This window comes from Mandrillus leucophaeus, unplaced genomic scaffold (assembly GCF_000951045.1).
Source record: "Mandrillus leucophaeus isolate KB7577 unplaced genomic scaffold, Mleu.le_1.0 Scaffold21, whole genome shotgun sequence".
Classification (NCBI taxonomy): domain Eukaryota; kingdom Metazoa; phylum Chordata; class Mammalia; order Primates; family Cercopithecidae; genus Mandrillus; species Mandrillus leucophaeus.
In genome coordinates, this window is record NW_012102143.1 from 5068121 (window position 1) to 5083610 (window position 15490).

The 15490-nt window shown below is 45.3% G+C and overlaps 1 protein-coding gene across 1 annotated transcript in view; it reads right to left on the minus strand.

The window, feature by feature from the left end:
- ASB18 (ankyrin repeat and SOCS box containing 18) overlaps positions 1–5814 on the minus strand; it is an 82221-nt gene extending 76407 nt beyond the window's left edge. The window contains exon 1 of the mRNA XM_011980332.1: positions 5610–5814. Coding sequence (XP_011835722.1) covers positions 5610–5814 — 205 coding nt within the window. The remainder of the gene's footprint in view (positions 1–5609) is intronic.
- Between the last annotated feature and the right edge of the window lie 9676 nt (positions 5815–15490).

The window sequence follows — 15490 nt, forward strand, 5'->3', positions numbered from 1 at the left end:
ATGATTCCTCCAAGGCAGGAGCTGTGCTCATTTAACTTAGAGTCAACCATTTGGTTTGTCCTGAGTAATGTTATTCTCCAGGCATAAGGAAGGATGTCTGACTTAAAGGAGCAGGGGATATGGCCCATGTGTCATGGTTCGCCCCGCATCAAGCCTTAGACGAGAAGTCTAATTCTGCAAATGGACCCCATTTTCACATGTGTGCACATGTCCGTGGTGTGTTTACCCGCACTCATTCCCCACCTATACACGCGGCTGGTGAGATCTCTTAATAAAAACTCAATTAGTATTTCTTTAACTTTCCTCTGGATGCTTAAATACCATTACCCCAAACACAACATAATGCCTCTATTTTTCTATTTCAATCAAGAATTCAAGTGGCATCTTGACTTGTATATAATATATCAGCAGCAAAATCATGGAATGCTGACATCCTTAATAATAGCAATTAGTAATCAGTTGTTTCTTAAGTCGTTTGATTACACTAGTTACCAAATTGTACAGTTGATGCATTTGGGGGGCGAGATGGGTCTCACTGCCCCTCCCCCAGCCGTCCTTTCTCCCTCTCTGTGTTCTCTGCAGCTACTGAGCCAATTGGTATTGAAAAGAGGCAAGCACAAATAATGCAGTTGTTACTAATATTAAACAATAGAGACTTGGCTTTAGCAGAAAGTAGAATTAAATATTTCTCTGCAGAAACACAAATCCCGATAGTGTCTGTGGAAATGCAGTCTGTGCCCACCCAGCTGAAGGTGAGCAAAGGAGCTTGGCTCCTCCATGCCAATCACTGCACCCAGAGTCCGAGCTTTCTCTCAGGGCTAAAACCCCGTGCTAGGCTCTGGATATAATCGAGTGTTAGGTGAGGTTCTTGCCCTGGAGGAGGTTGCATTTGGGTTTGAATTGTCCAGTCGGTATATAAAAACCAGCCTAGCAAGGCCATGCATTTCAGTAATGGATGGAGACTAAAGGCATTATGCTTTCATGGAGGGAGGATGCAAGATTTCTGTCCCAGAGCTCAGGGATGGCCTTCCAATGGAGGTGACCTCCCCTGCTTGGGGTCTGGAAGGATGAGATGGCAAAGGTGAGCAGAGGAGGTGCAGCCCTGGCTGGGAGGATCCTGTTGGGATGGGGAGGCTGACTGTAGGGAGTTGGGGGATTAGCCTCAGTGAGCCCAGCAGGATGTTGAGTGTCCCAGGTCCATCCTTGCAGGAGAGCAGGTGTCTTCGCAAGGGCACGGGCCAATTGCCTCTTTAAGAGAACTCGGATTGATGGCCATTCTCCTGCCTAATGCCTGCCTCAGGGTATGTTCTGTGCTTTGCCCCAATGTCTGCTAGGGTTAAAATTTTCAGTTCCTTTGACTTCTGCCTGCACCAAGGTGGGGGCACGTGTTCACCTGAGGGACTTCTCCAGAAAAAGTTCTTTCCACCATTGGATACCCCTTTTTCTCTATGCTTTTTTTTTTTGTGGTAATGTTGACATGGATGCATCAAAATATATTCTGTTTCTTTCTGTTCTATTTGGTGGAAGTAATAAGTTTACAGGCCGATGAGCATGGTGATTGCAGTGCAAGAGGCAACGTCCTCAAGTGATCATGTTAACATGCAGAAAGAATGGTTACTTTTCTTTTTCTTATTTTTTCACATTGTCATTTTTTGAACAAAACTCAGAGTTCTTCTGTCTACTAGGGTTGTCCTTGGGATAGAAACCTCTTCCCTCTTCTTTCCCCCAGGTACTTTTGCCAACATGAGCCTTGACCCTTGCCTTCTCCTGGCCCGGGTGGGCATCCCTAGCTCTGCCCCCTCTCTTGGCCCAGCCCCGTTTTCCTGTGTTATCATTCCTTCCTTTTCACATTCTTCCTCTCGGGGATTTAGATGCTTGACAGGGTCTATTCCCAATATGTGCTGCATTTCAAGGTCATTGTGATGAGTTTTGACCACTGTTCAAAAATTGTAAAGACCCTACATGTAGCTTACAATCCAAACAGCTCTTTCTCCCATGAAAGATAGTCCCCCCAAACTTTCCCTTGCCTTGAGAAAGAGAACATTTGTTCCCACAGGAAAAAGGAGCCTACGCCCATTTTAGGCTGCGACAGTGAGTCTTTGGGATTATGGCTTCAGGGAAGCATGGAGAAGGAGGGAACCTAGATGATCCAAGCCAGCAGCGGTTCCCCAAGAGCCTCTGCAAATCACCAATTCTATGGGTTGTCAGCAGACATGAAAGTGAGATTCTGGGGTGAGATGAGAAACCGCGCCAAATGCAATTGCAATCCTTAAGTCCCTTTGTGGGTAAAACTCCTCCAAGTCTTTGATATGTCATCGTGGCAATCTCTGAGGGGAGGACCCAGCAGAAAGCAGTTCCCAAGCTCATCCCACCATGGAGCTTTTCTCAGGAAGCTTGTGGGTCTCTATGTGGGAAGCAGTGATCTAATCTCATACCCTTGTTAATAAGTGGAGACGTTGGTCTGGAGAGAGAAAGTGACTTTCCTGAGGTTACATAGCTCAGTGGAGTAGAGGTTCAATAAATCATCATAATCCCAGATCCCTCTTGTTTCTATCTTAGCCGGTGGCCCTATCCTCTTCTCATCACCACAGCCTTCCCATTGAGCCTCCCAAATATTTGTAAAGATGCTTAGAGATGATCCAGACCAATTCCATTTTTGAAAATGAGGAAATTAAGGTTCAAAGAAGTGGTCTGACATGTTCAAGGTCACACAGGTCACGGGAGAGCTTAGGCAAGAACCTGGGCCCCCTTCCTCTCATCTTTGTCACTTTGCCTTTGTGTCTTTCTCTGCCTTGGCTTAGACTCTTGCCATTTCTCACGTGGGCAACTGCCTTCAATGAACTCCCAGCTAGATTCATCTTCTTTCTAGCCTTTCTCTGCCTCCTTCAAATCCTAGTTTCCCATGTTAGCCAGAGTGGCATACCCCAAATGAACGTCTGATTGTATCGCTCCCTGCACCCTCATCCTGAAGTCCAGCCTGCTTTCTCTGTGATAAAGTCACTGATAAGGCGTGCCCTAGGATCACCTGTTTAATCATTTAGCATACCATCATCCTGAATTGAAGCAACCTGGAGAGACCCAAGCACTTTAAACATGTCATCAGTATCAAATTGTTCCTGCACTGCTGAATCATTAGGTAGGAAAAAGTACATGTGTATGTGTATTAGTCCGTTTTCATGCTGCTGATAAAGACATACCGGAGACTGGGTAATTTATAAAGACAAAGAGGTTTAACAGACTCACAGTTCCACATGGCTGGAGAGGCCTCACAATCATGGCAGAAAGCGAGAGGAGAACAAAGTCACGTTTTACATGGTGGCAGGCAAGAGATAAGGAGAACCAAGCGAAAGGGGAAGCCCCTTATAAAACCTTCAGATCTTGTGAGACTTATTCACTACCACAAGAATAGTATGGGGAAAACAGCCCCCATGATTCAATTATCTCCCACTGGGTCCCTCCCACAACATGTGGGAATTATGCGAGCTATAATCCAAGATGAGATTTGGGTGGGGACACAGCCAAACCATATCAGTATGTAATTTATAACTTAATGGATTCATTGTGGAAGGAATGTAACTTTCCTATCACCATTTTCACAGTTTCAAGTGTTTGGTAAAATGAGACACACAGTAAAGATTTTGCAGGGCAATTAGTAATGTGAAAAGAAAGGATATTTAGGTTCAAGATTCCCAATACACAAATCTTTAACCGGCTGGGACAGGTTTATGAAGGAAGAGCTGTTGAGAGGACACTTGCTGCAGTCGGGATCCCAGCAGAAAGCAGATGGCATGAGCTCAGGGCATGCTGAAGGCAGGCAGGGTTACAGGAGCTACAGGAGACCACCTACAGGTGGCAGCAGCCACAGTGGGTGGCCATTCCTAACCCTGTACCTGATGGCACAGGAGGGGCAGGAGCTGCTGGGAAGGAGCCGAGCCTTCCGCAGAAGGAGGTGCTAAACCCAGCAGCAATCTGGCAAGGAGGGCCGGGGAAGCACTCGCCCTGCCCTCGCTTTCCCCCAGCTCCTTTCATTAGTGGCACCCAACAGGAGCCAGAGGGCAAGTGGGACTGATGCAGTTTGCAGAGATCAACCTCTGGGGCTGCTTGGGTACGGTGGGCCTTGAGGGCGAATGCAAGATGTACAGGTCAGCACTCCCGGTCCAATCACTGCTTGTGATGACAACCTTCCCTAACCACATCTCCCCAGGGCAATCATCTAGAGAGACGGAAGGTACCAAGTTTTGGATCATGGCTCCTGACCCCTGCCAGATATTAGGAAAACCAAGGTGAATAGGAAGCAAGAGAAGGTTCCTTCCTAAAGCGGCTTGCTTAAGTCCCCGCTGCAAGGCAGCCCAGGAAGTAGACCCAAACCAAGGGGGTAGGGCGGACCCCCTCAGAAGTTCCAATCTCAGACCTCAGCACCTCAGCACCCTGAAAGCTCCATTCCCTAGCAGCAACTCTCACGCATGTCCCATCCGTGTTCCTCCTGCATGTTGCGCACATGTGTGTGCATGTGTGCACCTATGTTGGAAGGGAGAATGGGGGTGAAGAGGAGCCCTCAGCGTCCCTTAGGGGCCAAGACTAACCTCGTCCCCTAATCTGACAAGCTGGGAAACAGCACAATACAACTAAAAGTAAATCACAGGTCAGGAAAACGCTTTCGGGAAGCACAACAAAGGGTTGATTTCTATTGCTACATAAAGAAGTCCTACAAAATGATAAAAATGATTCAAAGAGATGGAGAGTTCCTGCCCAAGACCCAAATAGACAAGTCTTGCACCTGATGAGGCCTACAGAGAAAAAATCCTGTGGACAAGACTTCGTCCAGACCTGCAAAGAAAGGATGGGCGCAGGCAGTGAAGAATTACCAGTGTATGCTTATTAAATGGCAATTTAATACAAACATTCATTACCAGCGATGCTCCATGGTGAGGCTGTGGCAAAACACATCACCTCACTGTCAGAGGGAATAGAAACCCTTGCGGAAAACAATTTGGAACCAATTTAGAAACAATACACTTTGAAAAAATGTTATGTTCTTGTTCCAGTTATATGGCTCCTAGGAATTTATGGTAAGGATATAATCCCAAATAAGAAAAAAGCCATATGAATCCTAATAAAGATGCTCGTTACAGCATTATTTATAGGAGCAAAAAGGTAACCAAATATTATATTTTTGTAAGCATTTGGTTTAAGTATTTCAATAGGGGATTGAAATTAGGAAGACTGGCAACATAGAAGATACTTTAGATTTTTTAGATCTCAGGGGAGCAGAACACACAATTATGTGTATGATATGGTTATCAGTGGGTGAAATTTACACATGCAAATGGACAAGCTTGGAAGACAATGGAGCCACAGAGCAGCCACTGTGGTGGATTATGGCACCAAGGGTTAGTTTTTTTGTGTTGTCTTGCACTTGTTGCTTATGTAGCACACGCATGTACACGGTCTATGCAGTACGCGTGTATGCACGTATGTACGAGATTCAGATATCCGAGTACGTATCATTTGCTTTTTTCAAACATTTGCCCCTCTACCTCCAGGATCTGCCCACCCATCAGCGTAACTTAGTAATGAAGTCCCAGATGCAGCAGGCTCGTTCTGGTTACCTAGCAGCATGCCGGGGGGCAGCTGAGCCGAGGGGTCTTTCATCCAGTCGTCATTGGCCAGTTCTATCACGGCGTCCACGGGCGTGACTTCAGTGCAGATTAAATCCCCCACTCTCTCCTCATCTTTGGCATCCAGGGCAGACTTTAATCTCTTCACTAAATCTGAGTTGAGTGGGTAGTCTGGAAGGTAATCCGAGTTGGACATTGTTATGTCGTTTGTGCAGTGACCAGCCCTTCTTTTCTTCCTCTAAAGTGACTCCAAAATCAGCAGCTGTCCGCGAGAGTGGCGTGAGGGCTGCTATAAGTAGCAGCACCCTGGCTCCTCTTACAGTCCCTGGGGAGGGCCACCTGCCAGCAGGGAGGTGTGAAGTAATCTTTCCAGAGGCCTCAGCGAAGGATTTTTCTAGAGATGGGGGCAGCAGACATGTTTGTGAATGGTGCAAGAAGGAGAGACAATATTTTCAAAGAGAGCTTTCATGGGTATTGTTGAATAATGTCTTGTTTTATCAAAAGTGAGGCTCTCTCCTGAAACTTTGAAAACCTCTTCCTGGTCCTGGGCTTGGACCTCAGTTCTGCAGAAAGGAATATTTTCTAATATTCTACCTCTTGTGTTCCTTCACTTCCTCTAAAAGGAGCGTCTGGTCACCTGTAAATTAGACATGCCTCAAACTGCATAGAATAGAATGGAATCTTTGGTTTCCAAATTCAGAGGAGGACTGGCTGATCTCAGGAAGAAAAAAGCATCACAGAAGTGAGAAAAAAGTAACCTAAATATTACCTGCGACCTCCCCATGCCTCAAGGCTGGTAAACTTGGCTCAAAGCCTATAATTCCATGACTTGTGGAAGTGCAGAGCCCTCAGGTGGGTTTCTGTGCACTCCTAGGGGCAGAGGTGGGGCTTTCTCTCCTTTACCTGTGTCTTCAGTGTGCTTGGGTCTCTACATGACAACTTGTCCCTAAGCACAGCTGTTCCTGCAGCTTCTCTGCTGACACGAAGTGTACTGTGGTCTCTGAGGGCCCAGTGAAGGCCGTGGAGCTTACAGGGCCTCCTTCGCCTTGCCTCACATCTTGCCACCTTTTCCATTCCCCACTTTTTCCTCCCCTGTGCTTAATTTTCTGTCTCAATTTGGCTGGGACCACAGTGCGCAGAGACTTGGCCCAACGCTAGTCTAGATGTTTCTATGAAGGTGTTTTTGGGATCAGATTGGAATTTCTTGAACTGGCAGACTTGGAGTGAGGCCAATGGCCCTCCCTAATGTCGTGTGGGCCTCAATCAGTCAGCCGAAGGTCTGATTAGAACCAAAGACTGACCTTCCCTGCGCAAGAAGGAATTCTGGCGGCAGACAGCCTTTGGTCTCAACCTCAGGTCTTCCCTGGGTCTCCAGCCTGTCAGCCCACCCTGCTGATGATGCATTTATCAAGACTGCACAATAGTATGAGCCAATTCTTGAAGAGAAATTCTCTGTCTCTCCCTACATAGTGTTGGTTCTGTTCCTCTGGAGAACACTGACTAATATACCCTCTTCCTCCTTTCAGCTCCTTTGTGTGATTTTCCAGCTTCTGTTCCATCTGCACTTGAGGTGCCAGGCACTGTAGTTCCTGCCCAACATCCACTCTCCTTCCACCTGCCCAACAAGGCCTGGCTTTCTTGGTGGGGGCACTGTGCCCAGTCCCTGGGGATGAGTCACGTTGATTTAGGTCGGTAATGTCAGTCGCAGTCTCCTTTGCTTGCTACTCAATGTCCAGTCTCCCTTGCAACCCAATTCTGGCTGGCGGTAGCAGGCATGGGCTGCTGGGGTGAGTCTGGGAAGTTATCTGCTTTCCTGATCAAGAAGGACAGAAGTGGCTGGCATCTCTCTTTCCTGTTCTTGTTTCCTTAAACATGGACATGATATCTGGAGGTGCAGCAGCCACATCACAGCCAGGAAGCAACAGATATGAAATGAAGGATTATCACACAAAGGAGAGTGGGACGGAAAGTGGGAGAGAGACAGGGGATGACATTTCTGAACCCCTGCCCCAGCTCTGGAACCCCAGCCACCAGACCTCTTGTCTTTATGCCGTAAGCACTTTCTGTGTGTTTTCTGTTACAGCTGAAGGCATTCTTGATTGATACAGCTAGTGTATTTACTCTGCCTTTCAATCATGGAAATGTCCTGGTTTTAGTCTAAGGAGGTGCAGGGGGATGGCTCAGCCAGTGAAGAACTTGAGTTGATCCTCCCAAGCCTTCTATTCTTTGATAATAGTAATGCCCTGCCTTCTATGATAAAACCCCAATGGATTTTTTAATGACAAGAGCCAACTCCAGACTCCCCGGGTGGAGGAGCAATGGCACCACAGGTTGGGCTCATGAATGAGCAGCAGCCAGTGCCACTGGAGTGACTGCCTTTTAGTGTCACAGACCCTGACAAATGGACCCCAATGGAGACATCCTTGGAATCTCTGGTAATGGACTCTGCCCAGAAGGGAAATACGAACTCCGAACATCTGCCTGCTGTTCAGAGGCTTGACCGAACTGCAGAGTATAATTGGTCTCGGCTTCTTTCTTTGGCCCAAGAACTGGGGGTTTTGAAGGAGATTTTTGAGCTTAAATTTCCAAGCACAAATACTTTGCAGCATCAAATATCTTACATGTAGGGAGAAATCTAGCGCTGGTACATTTGTGTAGGTACCATGAAATGGGGGGTAGTGACCATAGGAAAATGATCAGCACTGGGGCAAGGCAATTTAAAGAAACAAAACGAGAATTATTAGAGACTGCTATCAAACTTCAAATCAGAAGGGACGTAAAGATGAAGCACTTGTTAGGCAGGTAATAAGATGACAAAGCCTCAAAATACGACACTCACTGATCTTAATTACCAAGCTATCTGCTGGGTGTTTAATCAGTGGCACATACACTATGCTAATTATTCCAGCTAATTTCGTTGTAATGCAATTCTTTATCAACCCTGCTATGTATAAATTAGGGATTAAAATGTAACTAACACAAATTATATTTAAGGCAACATGAATTTCTTTATTTCAGCATGAAATCTTCTAGTCTCTATTTCTTTCTTTTTGTGATTATCTAATGTCAACCCCTCCCCACCCCAGTCCCCTGCAGCCTAAACCATCATTTGAGGAGAAAGGAACCCAGCACAAATATTTCCCCTTTTAACTTCTAGGAAATCATCTGTTTGACTTTCTCCTTCAGCGATTGTCCTTGAAAGGTGTAGAATATATTTCAGCAATCAGTGACAGACGGATCCTGGCTTTCTCTGCATAGATAAAGATTGCTTTATTGTTCTATTTTAATTTTTAAATAATCATTGGAGGGTACCATAATTTATGTATTTTCAGTGACATATTGTATGTAACTTACATCAAGTTATGTTTACAAATGTGTTTAGATGAGGACTAATAACACGTATCTTATAGAGAAGCATAAATATTGTCTGGAATTTTTAATGTCATGCGGCTCTGCATCCAAAGAGGTCAGGACTGCCAGGCTTGTGATTTTCTCCTCCATCAATACTTTTGGTTTTGAACAAATCTGCAGCAAAATAACAAAGCCTAATAAATTAGTTGATAAAACTGGGGTCTAATTTAGTCCCAGCACTAAGTCCATTGCCAAAGGAAGGCCATGGTCTGGGAGAAATGAACAGTCCCAAGTCCTCAGACCCTCCTGTGACCTCAGAGTGAGGGACAAGCACTGTGCCCATCTAGACTCACTCAAAGTGACTGAGACGTAGCCCTGTCTATGGATTCACTACTGAGACTCATTTCTTCTTTGGGCCTGAAATGTCCCTGCTTTTCCCTGAGAGCGTGGAGAGCAGCTCCTTCGTCCTCTGGTCCCCTGAGTGCTGTTGGGTGTTTCCCCGCCTCCAGATCCAGCTGCTGGGCCCTTCCCACTCTGGGTCAGCTGGGGCTTTGCTCCCAGGACAGAGGCTCCCATCATCTCGCATCATCCTCTCTCCTGTCTTTGATTCCCACTGTCTTATTTTTATTTCTCCTAATTCTCAGCTCCAGTGACATAGATGTTTCTCTTTGTGGTCAGAAGCTTTTTAATTTTGCTAAAGATTAATTTTTTCTGACAGAGTCTCGCTCTGTTGCCCAGGCTGGAGTGCAGTGGTACAATCACTGCTCACTGCAGCATTTACCTCCTGGGCTCAATCGAATCCTCCCACCTCAGCCTCCCGAGTAGCTAGGACTAGAGGTGCGTGCCACCATGCCAGGCTAATTTTTAAATTCTTTTTAGCAGAGAGAGGGTCTCACTATGTTGCCCAGGCTGGTTTCAAACTCCTGGGCCCAAGCAACCCTCACACTTCAGTCTCCCAAAGTGCTGGGATTACAGGTGTGAGCCACCATGCCCAATTTGAATTCCTTTTCCATGAGTCTTTTCTAGCTTTTCTGTCTGGACAGGTTTGACTGAGATGTTTGTGTGAATGTATTTTCCATTCTGTGTGGGGCCAGGCTTGCCCATCAACCCACCAGGCTGCAGTAGCCACTTTGTAGTGCAATCTTGGTACTTGAACTTGAGGTGGTTCTTTGTGCAATGAGAGAGCAGGGGCCACTTTCATTTCCCCTGTGTCTTCAGAGGCTGGAAACAATGCAATGGGATGTGGGCACAGACTAGATGTGAAGAAAGTCATTGACAATTCTTGAAATTTTTTTTTTTCTCTATTGGGGCATGATTTGTGATGATGCAAGGATGGAGTTGTACAATTGGAGATATGGGTATTTCCTACCAATATAATCATCAAAGCCCAAATAACACACAAATGATTTTCATTCAGTAAACACTTTTTGAACCCTGGGTAATGCCAGGCACTTCTTGATGTGTATGTTGATTACATAATTCACAATACGTGCCACACACTTTCTAAAGGTGTTGCAAATATAACTTGTTTTCTCCTTTCAATGGTACTGAGGTTATTATCACTTGAGAGATGAGGAAACTGAGTGGGGAGCTACTGCTGAGGCCACATGGCTATTAAATGGGTTAAGATGCAAACACACAGCTGGCTGTGCATCCCAGTGTTGTGTGGTCCTGCCTCTTGTTCTGTGCCCAGTTCTTCCATCTCCTAGTTAGCTTCTTCCTCTTCCTTCCTGATATGGTTTGGATTTGGGAAGAGTGGTTTCATGGGCCAGACCCAGGGCCCTGCTGCCCTGTGCAACCTCAGGACACTGCTCCCTGTGTCCCAGCCACTCTAGCTCTAGCTGTGGTTAAAAGGGCCCCAGGTGTGTCAGGCCTCTGCTCCAGAGGGTGCAAGCCAGACGCTTTGGTGACTTCCATGTGGTGTTAAGCCTGCAGGTGCACAGACGGCAAGAGTTGAGGCTTGGGAGCCTCCACCTACACTTCAGAGGATGTATGAAAATGCCTAAATGTCCAGGCAGAAGTCTGCTGCAGGGGTGGAGCCCTTATGGAGAACCTCTACTAAGGCAACATGGAGGGTAAATGTGGAGTTGGAGCCTCCACACAGGGTCCCCACTGGGGCACTGCCTAGAGGAGCTGTGAGAAGAGGGCCACCATCCTCCAGACCCCAGAATGGTAGACCCACCAACAGCTTGCACCATGCACCTGGAAAAGTGGCAGGCATTCAATGCCAGCACTTGAGGGCAGCCATGGCTGCCTCCACCCTGGGTGCAGGCACTCTCCACCCTGGGTGCAGGCACTCTCCACCCTGCAGAGCCACAAGGGTGGAGCTGCCCAAGGCCTTGGGAGCCCACCTCTTGTATCAGTGTGACCTGGATGTGAGACATGCAATCAAAGGAGATTATTTTGGAGTTTTAAGATTTATGACTGCCTTGCTGGATTTCAGACTTGCACGGGGCCTGTAGCCCCTCTCTTTTGGTTAATTCTTCCCTTTTGAAATGAGTATATTTGCCCAATGCCTGTACCCCATTGTATCTTGGAAGTAACTAACTTGTTTTTGGTTTTATAGGCTTATAGGTGGAAGGCACTTACCTTGTCTCAGATGAGACTTTGGACTGTGGACTTTTGAGTTAATGATGAAATGAATTAAGACTTGGGGGACTATTGAGAATGAATGATTGTATTTTGCAATGAGAAGGACATGAGATCTGGAAAGGGCTGGGGTGGAATGATATGGATTGGATCTGTGTCCCTGCCCAAACCTCACATTGAATTGTAATCTCCAATGTTGGAGGAGAGGCCTGCGGGGAGGTGATTGGATCATGGGGGTGGATTTTCCCCTTGCTGTTCTCGTGCTACTGAGTTCTCATGAGATCTGGTTGTTTAAAAGTGTGTAGCACTTCCCCCTTCTATGTCTTCCTCCTGCTCCTGCCATGTAAGATGTGCCTGCTTCCCCTTCACCTTTGGCCATGACGGTAAGTTCCCTGAAGCCTCCCCAGCCATGCTTCCTGTACAGCCTGTGGAACCAAGAGCCAATTAAACCCCTTTTCTTTATAAATTACTCAGTTTCAGGTATTTCTTTGTAGCAGTGCAAGAACGGACTAATACACTTCCTGTCGGTTATTCTGGTTTCTTGATATGTAGTTTTGTGAGAAAAGATGTAGAAGGGGTGGGAGGGAAGAGAAGAGGGGCAAAGGCTAAGGCAGGGACCAGGAGTATCAGGGGAGACTTCAACAGAAAGAGGCCTGAGAGTAGGTGGGAATTGGATAAAGAAAGAAAGGCCATTACTTTGATATAATCTCTTGGTTGCTGGATGGTGTTTTCCTAATCAAGATGCTTATTTGAGACTAGACCACAAGGGTCATGGCTTTTAAAGAGTTATTTAACTAATTATGTGAGTCTCTGCTGTGAAAGGAAAATCTTGGGACCCCAACATTACTAAGCTGGGAACTGCTCAGGACAAACCTGCCTCCCATTCTATTTTAAGTCATCCCTCTGCTCACTGAGCTAGATGCATATTCTGATGGCCTCCTTTGGAAAGGCTTATCAGAAACTCAAAAGAATGCAGCCATTTGTCTCTTCATCTCTCTGTGGCTTGGAAGACCCCTCCCTGCTTCAAGTTGTCCCTGCCTTTCTGGATGGAACCAATGTACTTCTTACATATACTGATTGATGTCTCATGTCCCCCTAAAATGTATAAAACCAAGCTGTGCCCCGACCACCTTAGGCACGTGTCATCAGGACGTCTTGAGGCTGTGTCATGGGCGTGTGTCCTTAATTTTGGCAAACAAACCTCCTAAAGTGATTGGAACTTGTCTCGTCATTTTTTCTCAACTGACACTGTCATTGGGGGTAAGAGGATCATCAGTCAAGCACAATGATGTAAGGTGAAAAGTCTGCCCTTTGATAATTAGAGGTTAAAATCATCCTAATAGATCAAAGCAGGACAGTGTAAAGTCACTTAAAGGATGAAGAATAATTTGAGAGAGCATATGCTTTCAAATTTAATCCCCTACCTCCATCTCAAATCATCTTTGAAATAAAGGAAAATGAGAAAAATGGAGAAAATCTGTATCAGTGATTAAACTTAGGACAAAGTGCATCCCTGTGACAAAAAGTTTAAGACATTTCTGGCATCAACCGGGTAGGCAGGCTTGAGGAAGGGTAGACCAGCTGGCCAAGGGTGTGAGTAGACAGAAATGCAAGCTAGGGCCCTGGGGTGAGAGTGGGGCAGATCTTGCCTCACTGGCAGGTTCAGAAAGGACTCCTGAGCCCCACAGTGTGCCCAGAACCTCAGCATCTCATGTCACGCTCAGCTGCTGGCGGCAGTGAGCAAGGTGAGGAGGGCTGTGGTGGGCACCTGGGGGGCAGTCATGCATGCTTCAGAAAGGCGCACAGCGCCTGCCATTCAGAATGGTATAGATTAAAAAATGAAACACACAAGAAACAGGAACGGAATTCCCTGCCTTAGTGGTGAAAGTCCCTGGCCATCACTCTTGCTAGTTTTTTTTTAATTTCCACGCCTCTGTTACAGAAAAATAAAATTTCCATAGGATTAATGTCTGTCCTCTTCTCTTTGGGCCTGAAAATACTTGACCACAGGCACACATAATCGTGATCCAACCCATCTGTGGTGGGCAGCCTTGGAGATGGCCCTCATATACATGCCCTTGTGTAACCTGCTCTCACATGGGCTGGGCCGCGCTTTGTGACTTGCTTCTCACAGATATGGTGCCACTAAAGCAGAAGTGACGGGTGGCCACTTTTGTGATTAGGTTATAAATTATAAAGACACTTTGGCTTTGGTGTTAGGTGCTCTCTTTAGCTTCCTCCTCAGTAGCTCCCCTTGGGGGAAGCTAGCTGCCTTGTGGTGAGTCAGCCCCAGAAGTGGGGCTGGGGAAGGGGCAGGAAAACCTTCAGCCCTAGTGGAGCCTGAGGGTGATGACAGCCTCCTGAAAGACAGAACCACCCACCAAAAGCCATGTTCAGTTTCCTGGCCTGCAGAAATTGTAAAATTAGGAATGTTTGCTGCTTTAACCCTTTAGATTTTTGGAGTAATTTGCTATGCAGCAGTAGATAATTAATATACCACCTTAACTAGCATTTGAAGAAAGTCACAGACTTTATCCTTCCCTTTCTCATTCTCTCCTTCCCCACTCGAGGATAAGCAAAGCATGAACTCTGATTCAACAGTGGGAAAGAATGGATGATTTTTGAGTCCCAGGGTAAATGTCTTTTTATGAAACAAGAGTTGCTGCGAGAAGTGAGAAAATTTGTGAAAATCCCAAATCCATACTATCACTGAGAATCTAGATAAACATTGTCTGAAAGAGGAATGAGAGAGGACCAAGGAAGAGTCCTCTGGGATGAAAACCATATTCCAAGTTTTAAAATGAAATTTATACAGTGATTGAGACTGCAGAAAACCAAGTCAGTGATTTTAAAAGACCAGACACAGAAATCCTCTCAAACTCAGAGTATGAAAGGAACAAAATGATGCACATAAAGAAAAGTAATGCCAAAGACAGATTCAGGAAATGTGTATATCTTAGGAGAAATAAGAGTAGAGAGAACATAATAAGTAAAGAAGTAATACAATATACCTTTTCCTATGGACTGAATTGTGCCTCATGTCGCAGGTTACAAAATCAGTGTACCCAAATCAGTAGTACTGCTATACACCAATAAAAACCAAGCTGAGAATCCAATCAAGAACCCAATTATTTTTACAATAACTGCAAACAAAATCTAGGAATATACTTAACCAAGAAGGTAAAAGATCTCTACAAGAAAAACTACAAAAAACTGCTGAAAGAAATCATAGATGACACAAACAAATAGAAACATATTGCATACTCATGAATGGGAAAATGACCATACTTCCCAAAGCAATCTACAAATCCAATGCAATTCACACAAAAATGCCATCATCATTTTTCACAGAACTAGAAAAAAAATCCTAAAATTTACATGGAACCAAAAAAGCCTGCATAGCCAAAGCAATACTAATCAAAAAGAAAAAAATCTGGTGTCATCATATTACCCAACTTATACTACAAAGCTATAGTCAACAAAACAACATGGCACTGGTATAAAAAAAAGGAATGTAGACCAATGGAACAGAATAGAGAACCTTGAAATAAAGCCAAATACTTACAGATAACAGATCTTCAACAAAACATGCAGAACATAAATTAGGGAAAGGACACACTATTCAATAAATAGTGCTGGGAAAAGTGGCAAATCACATGCAGAAGAATGAAACTGGACCCCCGTCTCTCACCTTATACAAAAATCAACTCAAGATGGATCAAAGACTTAAATCTAAGACCTGAAACCATAAAAATTCTAGAGGATAACATCGGGAAAAATCTTCTGGCTGTTGGCTTAGGCAAGGAATTCATGACTAAGACAAAGAAAGCAAATGCCACAAAACCAAAAATAAACAAATGGGACCTAATTAAACTGAAAACCATCTGCACAGCCAAAGTAAATAGACAACCCACAGAGTGGGAGAAAATAGT